This window comes from Molossus molossus, unplaced genomic scaffold, assembly GCF_014108415.1.
Source record: "Molossus molossus isolate mMolMol1 unplaced genomic scaffold, mMolMol1.p scaffold_m16_p_15, whole genome shotgun sequence".
Lineage (NCBI taxonomy): Eukaryota > Metazoa > Chordata > Mammalia > Chiroptera > Molossidae > Molossus > Molossus molossus.
Window position 1 is genome coordinate 14958622 of NW_023425350.1, and position 12394 is coordinate 14971015.

Genomic DNA, 12394 nt, shown 5'->3' on the forward strand with positions numbered 1-12394 from the left:
TGACCACCAACCTCTGACTACCTTGGAGGACCAGCTGTGCAGGGGCCACCACACAGAGCAGGACTTACTTCAGCAGGGCTCTGGTACCCACTGAGTCCACTCATTGAGTGTGTCACTTGTGGAGGTGGTTGGATGATGGTGTTTCAATGTGGTCTGAAGCCATCCACTGGGTGTGCTGGCTGTGGGGAAGGTCAGCCACTGCCTGTGTTCTATCCAGGCCCACCTGGCATAAGCTACAAAGTGATCTGCCAATGGCTGCTTCTTGTGCTGGGCTTGGAGGTGCCCAGGCAAAGCCCAGCTGTGAATCAAGGCTGGCTGCTTCTAGTGCTGGGCCTGGGGCCACTTAGCGAGATGTATGGGGCTCGCTGAGCCCAGATGCTGCTTGTTTGAGAGAATTTAGGAAAATCTGAAGCAAGAACCAAAACAGGCCAATCCTATGGTGCCACTGGAAACAACTTGGGTGGGCCTGAAAGTTGGGTGGGGCGGGGCCTCAGGGAATCACCAGGGCGGGGCAAACAGTGTGAGCCAGGTCGCTGGAGTCCCAGATATGGTGGCTGTCTGCTGGCCTCTCGGAGGAAGGGCTCCCCAAAGGAACAAAAGCCTCCACCAGCAGGTCTGTCCGGGAGAAAGCCGCCTCTCCAGCCCTTGCCTTGATGCCAAACAACTCAGTTCTTCCCTGCATGTCTCTGGTGCCTTTGAAGCTAAAGTGGGGGTATTTTTATTTACACTGGTATTTTTCTATTCCCCCAGCAGAATGAAGGCCTTGTTATTCTATTAGGACCAAGGCCTCCCCAAAGGCCCTGAAGTTTCCTCCTTTGACCAAGTACATCGACTTTGGCCAAACCTTGATCTCAGCAAGGGCCACAGGGTGGTGTCTCTGCAGGCAGGGCTCCTCCCCCACCCCAACCTGCCCCGACCTAGCCACTATCCCCACATGTGTGTGGGGTGGGGGCACTAGAGGCCACATGCTTTTCAAGAAAACAAAGCCCAGGTTTCCAATGAGAAGACGGAGCCTCAAGACTGGAGCTAAAACCTACTCAAGGTCACACAGGATTCAGACCTTTGAGTTCTAAATGCTGTGGTCTTCTGCCTCGCTGGTGTGGCTCAGTGGTTGAGTGTCGACCCATGTACCAAGAGGTCGCCAGTTCGATTCCCAGTCAGGGCACATGCCCAGGTTGTGGGCCCGATCCCCAGTGGGGGGCATGCAGGAGGCTGCTGATTGGTGTTTCTCTCTCACACCAATGTTTCTATCTCTCTCTCCCTAAAAATATCAATACAAACATATTTTTAAAATAAGAATAGTAACAAAAATAAAGTGCATTGGAAAGGAAGAGAAAGGGCTCTTTGGGGTGAAGCCAGGAGATCATCCCAGGGGAGCCCCAACCCCTTTGGATGTGACTTCTTTGTGGTCCCATCTCCATTCTACACTTTCTTCCCGTCCCTGCAGCCCCTCACTAACACCCACATCCCCCAAGAATTACACCCACTGCGCATGCCTGCCACCTCTGGTCCTGCTATGCATGGCTTTGGCCTCCCTGGCCACCAGCCCCTAATAGGCTTTTGTCTCCCTCCCTCCTCGACTCCACTCCAGACCCACTGAGTCAACCTTGTTGAACCCAAGGAAGTTTTTCTCGAACCCACAAGCCTGGCCCTGGTGGTATACGGAATCTTTTCACCGCTGGGCATATGAGGGGCTGGGACTACCCACCTGGGCAGTCTCAGTGGGCTGTGGACCCTATTACTTCACAACTGCCTTGACTCCTGCCCAGCCCTGACCCCTACCTGTCTCTCTCTCCCCCTCTACTATCAAATGACATCTTGTTTAAATGCAGGAAGTTCACAGGATGGCTTTTATTAATGAAATGGCCTCAGCAACTCCCTCTTATAAGCTCTGACTAGACCTCCCACTACCAGCTCAGAACTCAAGGGCACTCATTTCTCCTTAACTTTCAGTGAACATCTCTAAGATTCAGTCTGAGTCCCATCCCCTACCAGGCTTCCCCAGGCAGGCACCAGGTGAGCTAATTTTCAAAGTTTAGTGACCCAATAGTGTTGCTTTCACCTCTTGCTTCCCCCCAAAGAATTAAGTCTTTTCTTTAAAAAAAAATTTTTTTTCTTTATTGATTTTAGAGAGGAAGGGAGAGGGAGAGAGAGATAGAAACATTGGTGAGAGAGAACATTGATTGGCCGCCTCCTGCATGCCCCCCACTGGGGATCGGGCCCACAACCTGAGCATGTGCCCTGACTGGGAATTGAACTGGCGACCTCTTGGTGCGTGGGTCGACGCTCAACCACTGAGCCACACCGGCTGGGCCAAAGAGTTAAGTCTTTACTTCCCCACTAGCATTAACACACGTTTCTGAATTGGACCAAACTAAAGACTATAGTTTGTTTGTTTTTATGACTTGAGATTCTCAGAGCTGAAGATAAACCACCTGCTTTGACCACTGGAAGAAATCAGGCAAGTGTGTCAGGAACCAACCAAAATGTTCATCTACTTTGCCCCAACAAGTCTCATTTCTGGGAATGTATCTTAAGGAAAAAAATACAAAATATAGGGGGGAAAGCCAACACAAAGATATTTATTGCAGCTCTATTTATAGCTAAAATAAAATGCATATATAGAGAAACAAACATCCAACAAGAAAATGCCATGCAGACATTTAAAAAAAATTCTACATCAACACTGAAAAATATTGAGAAAAAAGATAAAAGTTCAATTTACATTTACAATTTTGTAAAGAAAAGTGCCCATGAAAAAAGCCAGTTACTTTCTTTTTCTCAAAATTTCCTCTTTAAATGTCTTTCAAAGCTGCCAGCAAAGTGATGCCGTCCTGAACCTCCTCCAAGTCTAAGGGAGGAAGAAGCCCCGAATGATCCCGTGGAAGAAGCCATTGGCCTGTCCTGCTTGGCGCGTGGGAGACAGAAACACAGCGCGGAATGCCTGGGGTCTTAGGGATGTGGTGAAGTTCCCACTGTTTACACGTATTCAGATTTAGTCTCTTACATGGTGGGGACAGGGAACTAGTAGTGACTGTCAGGCAAAGAATCACGAGGACTGGAGGACACATTGTGTGCGAACGGGCTCTTGGAACCACAAAGCACTATCTACTTGCCAGACAGTTCCCAGGAAGAGCCAGGCAGCAAGAGGAACCCAGACTTGGGGCCTCAAGGAAGGCCAACAGTATCCCCAGATGGCTGTCCAGCACCTTAGCCGACCAGCGCTTCACTGCACTCTGGGTGGCCCCGTGCGCCCGGCCAGGGGTGAAAGAACCTTTCTCGCAAGGCTGACATAGGCCCATTGCTGCTGACTGGCCACTTTATCCCGCCTACCCAGGGTAATTCCCGCCCCTTGGGCTGGCCCTGTCCGTGTCTGCAAACACCTCTCCATTCTTCCTTTAGGCCAAATGCTTCCCTTTCAGGGTCCCTTGCTCAGTCCGGACTGTCGACCACCTCAGCTGGTCTCCCCCTGGACACCCTTGTGTTGGAGAAACCAAAAGCCCTCCGGGTCCTCTGACCCAGACGGGCACGAATCCTCCCCTTCCCCTGCTCTGGTCTAAAAATGTTATCGCTCAGCCCAGGACAGAGTCCAGCGAACTTGTCTCATTAGAACTTATCTTTGAGCTTCAAGTCAACCAAACTGTCCTTTTTTTTCACCCAGTTTACAGTCCCTGTTTAACGCTCAGGTAGGTGACCTTTTAAAGAGAGGAACCGCGCTGTCCGGACCCAGGGCTGGTGTTTAATCCTTTGGAGAAGGCTGTGAACAGTCATGTCAGGGGAAGGAGACGCAAGACAAAAGGACATTATTGCGGTGCTTTTTCCGTTTTTCTTTATGCACAAAAACAGTCCATTTATTCAAGTGTTCTCCAGCACAAGTACATTAGAAAGGAGCTTTATTATATTCTTCTGGGCACAAAAAATGTGATGAAGGCGGAACTGACAGACTTTCTACATCGGCTGTACGCATTGACCTCTTTAATTATTTCATAAACAGCTATGTCACGAGCATCACTTACACAGAGATACAAGAGAACACCGGGGCTGGGCTGGGGACCCGCTCTGGGCCCCTCGCACGCGCCCCTCCTGGTGTCCCAGAACCAGACTGTGAAATGTACATTATTATTGTCAATAAATAGAGAAGCAACCCTAAAAAAAAATACAGTGGTGAGAGGATGCTGGAACCAGGAAAACAAAAAAGGAAAAAAAAGGAACTGAAGAGAAAGGGAGGAAGAGGCCGGGGAGGGGAGGGTCTGGGAGGAAGTCCTGCTTTAGCTGCGTGGAATGTGGAGTGAAAGTGCTCGGCCAACGGGGTCAAAGCGAAGTCGGCTGTAACAGTAACAGTTACTCCCAAATCAGCTACGGAGTTTATTCTTCAGTATGAATACATGATTTCCCACAAATAAGTAAGCACCCGCTACTTCAATGCCTCAGCTAAAACACATGAAATCGCTCATTTAGTTTTCAAGTACAAAGTTAAAATGCCTTTTTAATAATAATATATCAGAGTAAAATAATAGTCTCTTTTAAACTCCACTACAAGAAAACAAAACAAACAGTCATTGTCCAGACAGCAGACTTAATTTAACAATATATATTTTTAATAAAATGTTTTAGCACCTTGTTGAGTCACCTCCTCCCTCTGCGTATTCTAAGGAATTTCGGCATTTTCTTTTTGTTGTTTGTTGAATTCTAGGGCTGTGTAACCAAATCAGTCTGTGAAGTGAAATGGGACTAAGGTGAGGCTTTCGATCCCTGCTCATCTCCTCGGGCTCGGGCTGGAGGCCGCTGGACTGGGGGTTGAGAAAGCCGCCCTCCCACATTCACCCCTTGAGGGAGTGTGTTGGGGGAGTTTTCCAGTTACAGGAGTCCTTGGGCCTCCGCTCACTCAACTTAGCCAGTCATGACTAGAAAAGGAACCTTCCATCCTTGTCCTCACTGCTTTTGACCTGGTGTGCATCCCTCCCCCAAACTCCACTGCCTAGAGTCAGCGATGAGCAAGAGGTCAGCAACCAAAGGCCACCTGAGCTGGGTCTCCGCAACACACAGGTGCAGGCCTAGCTGCCCTGGCTTCCCAAAGACCCCAGCCTTCCTTTACCACGATGTAAAGATTCGAGAGCTTCTGCTAGAACGGCAGAGTCCACCCCTATCTACGCTTTCTTCCCAGATCCTCCAAACACTGCCGTTAATCTCGGCCTCAGCAGGAAAAGGCCAGCCCTCCATAGCAACCTTCCCATCCTGGGGTGGAGGAGGGGCTTCAGCTGCTTCCTGCCAGAGGGCAGGACAATTCCAGTGTCACCTCTGATCACAAGGACTGGAGCAACCAGACTGGACAACAGATGACAAATCCAATTCCTCACCTCTTGGATCAAAACGGGGCCTGGCTAGAAACTCAGTTCTCACCAGAACTGTGGCTCTGCTGCTCCTCAACACAGGAAACTGCCAGCCCTCTTCAGACCTCGGCGCCAGTCAGGCCCCACGGCCCTAGCCCACAGCTCAGGGGGGCTCCTGCAGGTTTCCTGAAAATGACCCCTTTGAAAGATACCAGCGCCACAGCAACTCTGCACCAAGCAAGACAACGACAGGAATGCAAAACCGCCTCCAGGATCCACTTTACGTATGCTTATAGAATCAACGATGTGAAGAATACCGATTAGTTTTCCTGGATATTCCCGGGATGGCTCCACTGAATTATCCCTTCCATCCAGGCTTCCCCAGGATTGCCAGCCACACGAGAGTGGAAAGCCAGCCCATTAGACCAGTTCAGTGTCCAACAGTCCTCCTTCCCCCTGGGTGTGCCTGTCCCAATCTGCACCTTAGCGACCCACCAAAAATCACACTGGCATCTCCACCAGCCAACCACTCCCAGGCCTGTCCCCAAAGCAAAGAAGTCCTGGATGCTCTCCTGTAAAGCTTGCTATCAGGATGTCCAATAGCAAGAAGATTCTGGGGTCTGGAGAGAAAAATGGATAGTAATACACTAACATCACCTGCCAGTGGAGAATCCTCACCTGCTGCCCAGTTCACTGTTTCCTAGCCGGTTCCACGGGGAGAGGGTGAGCACCAGCCAGCGGGAGGCCCAGAGGCTCAGCAGCTGCCTGCTGGGGACTAGCCTTCTCCCCAGGCAGGCAGCCAAGGGCTCTGTGACCCTGCACAAGCCCCCAGCCACCTCTCCAGACCTCTTTGGCACCATACTTCACTTGGCACCTGCAGGAAGTAGGGAGGCATCATCCTGTCTCTGGAAGCCCTTGTTTTCAGGAATAAGCAGGCCTGCTCCTTCGAAAGAAAATCCCACTGGGAACACACTCCAGAATCTCCCTAGGCCTTTTCGGTTTCTCCTGCTCCACTGCCTCCACCCTCAGCCTCATCCACCGCAAGTCTAATGACCCCCACCTTAATCCTCAAGGGGCCCTGCCTACTGGAGCACCGCTCCCCTTTAGAAGATGACCTGTACCTGTCCCCAGAAGTCACCCTATGGTTGGAAGGGGATTAAGAACATCCCGGCATAGACAAGTGGGCAGGTGCCCAAGGTCCCCTGCAGCCTCTAAGTTCTACTGTGGGACTGACCCCACAGGTTGGCTGGTGATTAACTCTCATCCCTGCGAGAGGCACCTGGCACACTCTAGGGCATCGTTAGGTTGCTGAGCTGAGAGGAGTGAGTGCCTCTGAGCAAGCTGGCTGGCACACGCTAGTCCTCAGGCTTGCTGTGCACATCCTAGGCTTCAAGTTTCCTCCCCATAACACCCCTTAGGTGGAGCTTGCACCATTTGGAAAGGCAGACAGACTCCTTCAAATAAGCAGAGGACAAAGGCCTAGGAGAGCCTGAAATGCTGAAAGCGTTTGCAGAGGAAGGAAACTGTCCTGACGCTGGGGGCTGGGAAGACCTTAGCGCTGGCCAGCGGGGGAGGGAGCACCTTGGGCTGCCTGAGACAGCCCTCCTCCCCCCCAGCCCTCCTCCAGCGGGGCTGGTGGTCTCCAGGCCAGGGAAATGGAGCTGGCTGGAGCAGGACAGGACAGGGTGAGCACCAGTCAGGGACAGGGACTCCAGAGTGGGAGGGGCAAAGGTACCCCGCTCCTAGCCACTCCAGCCCCCTGGGTCCCACCACCACCACCTGCCACCATTTCGCAGGGCTGGCAGGAAGCAACTGGGTGTGATCTTCAAAGCCAATCTGACAAGGAAATGAGTAGACTGGGGCCCAGAACTAAGCACCCCTACAAGGAACAGACTGGCTACCCGCTGAGAGCTTACTCCTGAGCAGTGAGCAAGGGATTCAAAGCCTTGGTTTAACTTTGTCACCAATTACTAATTTGCTTTATTCAAAACATGAGGTTCACTGTCCCATTTTTTTTTTTTTTTTTTTTTTTATGGAAGCCCCTTGGCCAAGACAGACCTGGATGTAAATTTTATTTTGGTGGGGGAAGAATAGGTAGGGGGAGTTGAGGGCTGACTTTACTGGTGCCTAGAGTTGCAGGTCAGTATCACAGTTGCTAACAGAAGAATCTTTTGACATCACCAGGGGCAAAAGAGAGAGAACGCTACCTGCTAGAGGAGAGCACCTGCTAAAATAAAACCTCCTCCTTTTCCTGCCTTCAGCACCTAGCAACTTCTGGGATTGACAGTCTACCTGCAATCAGGGCAACAGAGGTAAAGAGCTGCAGGGCCGACTCCACAGTCCTGAATCCTGGGGAGAGTCACGCGGGGTGCTCCCTGGCTGTGTGAGTGTATTCGTTATGCATCGGGATAGAAATGTTCCTGTGTGTGCGTGTGGGACTGATTGATTGGTGTGGGGCTTATGTCTGCAGTGGGGCCTGAGGCTCAGCATCCTGAGCCCCCTCCCCCCGCTCCCCACTACATAATATTTCTTATACATGACCCTATCTATTTATATAGTGCCTATCACCGTAGGCCCCGTTTCTAGGGATGCGAACTTGGGACCATGTGCTTGGCAGCACACCTCCCAGCCCTGCCGGTCCCAGGAGGTGCCATCCCCCCTCCCATTATAAAATATATATCTCTATATGCCACATATCTACACCCCATCTATCCAGGCAAGCATCTGCCCATTGGGCCCTCACCCTGGAGCCGCCAATGCAGTCCCCACCTACCGCCAACACCAGGCTGCTTGCCTCGGTAGGAAGTGGAACCAAGTGTTGTGCACTTGGGGCTCCAGGTGCTGCTGACTCGAGGTAAGAGCACAGCTATCATCAGACCAAAGCACTAGAAAAGAAACACACCACTCCAATCACACACACGAGGAGAGAGACGGCCAGTCCTTCCTCCAGCCCTGACACACACTAACTCCAATGGAGGGCAAGTAGAAGAGAAGAGGGATGCACCAGAAGGCCGGCCTCGGGGTCTCCCGGGCCGCCCAGCTGTCGCTGCACCTGGTGGCCCACCTGGCCCGAGGGGTGGGGAGCCAGGGCACCAGGGCCACCGCTAACTCAGAAGCACCCTATTCCCGCACCTTGGTGTAAAACCTAAAGGGGGGGGGTTGGGTTTTTGTGTTCTTAACAAAAAATCTGAAAACAAACATAATTATAACCAGAACCATAAGAATAATTATAACAAAAGGTGTCGTCAGCCTCCCAGTATAAAACTTCAGCCTTTGGAGATGACCAAAAACATCACATTCCAGGGCCGGAAGCCACCTTGTGCAGAGGGTGGATGGTGGGGCCTCATAAAAGAACACACAAAAGGCGACTTTAGACAGGAAAGCACCAGTACGTTTTGTATGTTTTTTTATTTGCTCCAGGTGGGGTTTTAACTGTCACTTTCCCACACTCTGGATTATTTCTGATCCCACCACAAGGAGCCCTCAAATCGGCTAATGTGATAAACTTGGAATGAAGACCCCTTATCCTACCATCTTGCTGAGGGAGTCTCCTTTTTGGAAAAAAAAAATCAAAAGGTTATTGCGTGATCCTGGATGAATCCCGCTCTTAGCTGTCCACGTCCCGACCACCTCATCTCACCCCTTTTTGGCAGGGAGAAGCAGGAAAACGTGGTTCCCATTCTCCTTCACCTCGCTGAACACCAAGGGGGGGAAAAGCCCCCTTGATGACAATTCACCTTCAAGCTATCTCCCTCTCTCCACCCTTGGTTAAAACCCTTTGCACATAAGGCAACGTGGAAGCTGATGTTTTTACTCATCTTGCTGTTTGAAAGCACCATTATGAAGTCAGGTTGTACAGTAGTTAACAGTACCTTTTATATATATAGCTCATATCTATCATATATATATAAACTGTAAACAAGAGGTAACAGCGGCTTCTAGAAACTGATTTTCTTCAAGGTTTCCTGTGTGGTAGGCACCTGAAATACTGTGTAAAAGGGTCTTGTGTGGTGTTCTCGTCTCCCTGCTGCTATTGGGTTCTGTTCTGCATGACCAGGAATGGTGCTGGCAAGACAGCTCAGTGGCTGCGAGGGAATCCTGCCTCCTGAGTGTCTCTTATTTTCTGTCCCCTGCTTGTGCTCCTATCTGATCAGGCTAGAGACAACAACAAAAAGATATATAGTAAAAAAAAAAAAAAAAAAAAATCCAATACCAGTATATAGATTTCTATAGAATTTCCTTTTTTCCTTCTCTCTTATCTTTCCTCTGCAAGGTATTGTTACTAATTTTTTCTGCAATAAACCCTCTTGTTTCAGTCACAGCAAGAAACAAAAACCCAAACAAACAGAAAACCCCTCTGAAAAGAGTAGAAAACAAAAGTTCTGACCAAAATAAAAGGAGGTGGGGGAGGAAACTTGGTTTTGTTTTTAAATAGGACTAAAGGTTAACATTGAAAAATCAAGTGATGATGTCCAACCCTTTTCACAAGGCAAAGCCCTCCGGTATTTCCGCCTCTGGTTTTTGTTTTAAATTCCTTTTTCTCTTCTGGGTGCTGATACTTCTCTCCATCCTCATGTTCTTGGTATTCTGTTGTGTTTTGTGTTTTTTGTTTGTTTGTTTAACTTTGTCACTACCTCAGTTTGCCCTCATGTCCCTTACACACAAGCAAAATACTCCTTCAGTGGGGCGAAGAGGTGGCGGATGACCGGCACGCTCCACGACCGGCCCAGCAGTCTCTGCCTCGCCAAGCGGCTCATGTTGGAGACATCGGTATAGTGGACAGGGAAGCCAAACACCCTGGGGAGAGAGGGCAGAGAGGGCAGGGGTGAGCACGGGCACGTGGGCGTCTGCAGAATCTTCGGCCCTTTGTAACCGAGTCAAGACTCGGGCACCCCGCTTTCTGTGGATTTGAAGGTAAGAATAATTGTGGCCTAGAGACTTACCACGCAGTAGGAGTAAAGTTAGTGTTTGTGAAAAACACCTCCAGGACAGGCCCCACCTGAGATTTAAACCCACAGTGGGTACCTGAAGTCTGTAAGTAACGACTATACTTCCCTAATACCTTCCCCACAAGAGGGAGGCAAACCCTGCAAAGGGGCCGAACGCGTTCCAGGAGTTCTCGTTTGTTCTGGTGGTTTGTGTAAATGGTCTCTTTCTCTGGCTAAATCGCAGTGCCACTGAGAATGAGGAGGTAATCTAGCCCGTGAGTCCAGTTCGCACCAAATCAGGGTGCTCAGGCTGACGGCCCACCTGGTCCTGTGCCGTCCTGGTGTGTAAAGCACCTAAGACGAGCAGCACGAGTTAAGGAAGCGCCTGAGGCTGCCGAGTTTCCTTGGAGTTCAGCAGGACCTCAGTGAGCCAAGGCATCATGGACTGATTCCTAGATGCCTCTTACTTTGGGATCATGCCCAGGAATCGGCCATGTTGGGAAATGCCAGGGAAAACCCACTGCTCATATGGCATCTGTGGAAGACGCTAGCCTGGCTGGGAGAGACAGAGACCCCTCCCGCAAAGGCAGCAATCGGAACACACCACACAGCCCCATGACACCAGCCCACGGCCTCGGGTACCTTTCCATTTCAGTGCACCATAAGATGTCCTCTTTCTCATTCATGAAGACGGGGAAATGCTGGTCTTTGCCCTGCTTTATGGAGTTCGACCTAGTAGTAATGGTCCTCACTTTGCTGAACTAGAAGATGAGGAAAGAGGAATGAGCACTCATTCACCAAACATGCATCTACCATGTGTGCCAGGCGCTTGCCAGGGACAGGTGACTCAAACCCTGACAAGGCCTGGTCCATCCAGGGAGCCGGGGAATTTCCACATGAGCCTCTGCGACCCCACCGCCTTGTTCTTCTTCCTATTCTGAGTTCACCCAGCCATCCTCAGTCCAATCCTGCTGGCCAGGACTTGAGATATAGCAGCTTAAGCCACCGTTCTTCCTAAATCTTCTAAGAATTGCTTCTTTCACAAGTGTACTGACTTACAGGCAAAAAGATGCCAAGTTACTCAGGCACCTGCTCTCAAGGAACCTGATGCCTGGTGTATCACTCAGGGAGATTTCTCCAGAGAGAAATGGAACTTCGACATCACAGGAGAATCTCTACTCTGGAGGCTTGTGCAATAGGTCCTGGCCCCAAAATTTAAAAGCCCTAGCAGATCTAGGGACTTTGGCAAAGATTTCTCAGTGGGTGCCTCCCATGGGACACCAAGCAATGCTTAAAATGCGTGGGCAGCCCTGGCTGGTTCGGCTCAGCAGTTAAGAGCGTCGGCCTGTGGACCAATGAACCTCGAGTTCGATTCCAGTCAAGGGCACGTACCTTGGCTGCGGTTAAGTTGTTGGTCCTGGTTGGGTCATGCAGGAGACAACCAGTCAATGTGTCTCTATCACATCGATGTCTCTCTCTCTCTCTCTCTCTCTCTCTCTCTCAACCAACCAGTCAATGTGTCTCTATCACATCGATGTCTCTCTCTCTCTCTCTCTCTCTCTCTCTCTCTCTCTCTCTCCCTCCCTCCCTCCCTCCCACTCTATCTGATGATAAACAGAAAAATATCCTAAGGTGAGGAATAAAAAAAAAAAAGGGTGGGCAGCAGAAGCCAGCAAGGACTTCTGTTCTCTTTCCCTGTCCTCCAGACTCCCCCTGGATCCTCCCCTTGGGCCAACTGTGTGAATGACTCATATCACCTCCTAATCGCATCCCCCACACTAGCTGTACCCAGAACCCTAGAGGGCAGGCACAAAGCCTGATGGCTGCTACCTCACCTGCCCCCCTCCCCCCGCACAGGGCTGACGCTGGGACTAACCTTGGCTATCCTGCCATGCTCCAGACACTCCTGCAGCTCCAGCTTATCATTCACAGTGGATGCCAATGGCCTAGGAAACAGAACGAGAAAGTGACAACAGAAACCAGAAGAGCGGGGACACACCCAGCAGCACTGACCCAGGAGCCATCTGACTGACACAGGTAGTAAGAGGATCCTGTCTCCCACACATCATAAACCCTTCAGACTCCCCCAGAATATATGCGCACACACTGCAGCCACCCATGGACACAGATCCGAGC

The 12394-nt window shown here is 50.6% G+C and overlaps 1 protein-coding gene across 3 annotated transcripts in view; it reads right to left on the bottom strand.

The window, feature by feature from the left end:
* Nucleotides 1–7339: 7339 nt before the first annotated feature.
* DNMT3A (DNA methyltransferase 3 alpha) overlaps nt 7340–12394 on the bottom strand; it is a 101412-nt gene continuing 96357 nt past the window's right edge. For all 3 annotated transcript variants that reach the window (XM_036262316.1, XM_036262315.1, XM_036262317.1), the window contains 3 exons: nt 12135–12204; nt 10901–11019; nt 7340–10127 (listed from right to left, as the gene is read on the bottom strand). In XM_036262316.1, coding sequence (XP_036118209.1) covers nt 9986–10127; nt 10901–11019; nt 12135–12204 — 331 coding nt within the window. In that variant the 3' untranslated portion in view covers nt 7340–9985. The remainder of the gene's footprint in view (nt 10128–10900; nt 11020–12134; nt 12205–12394) is intronic.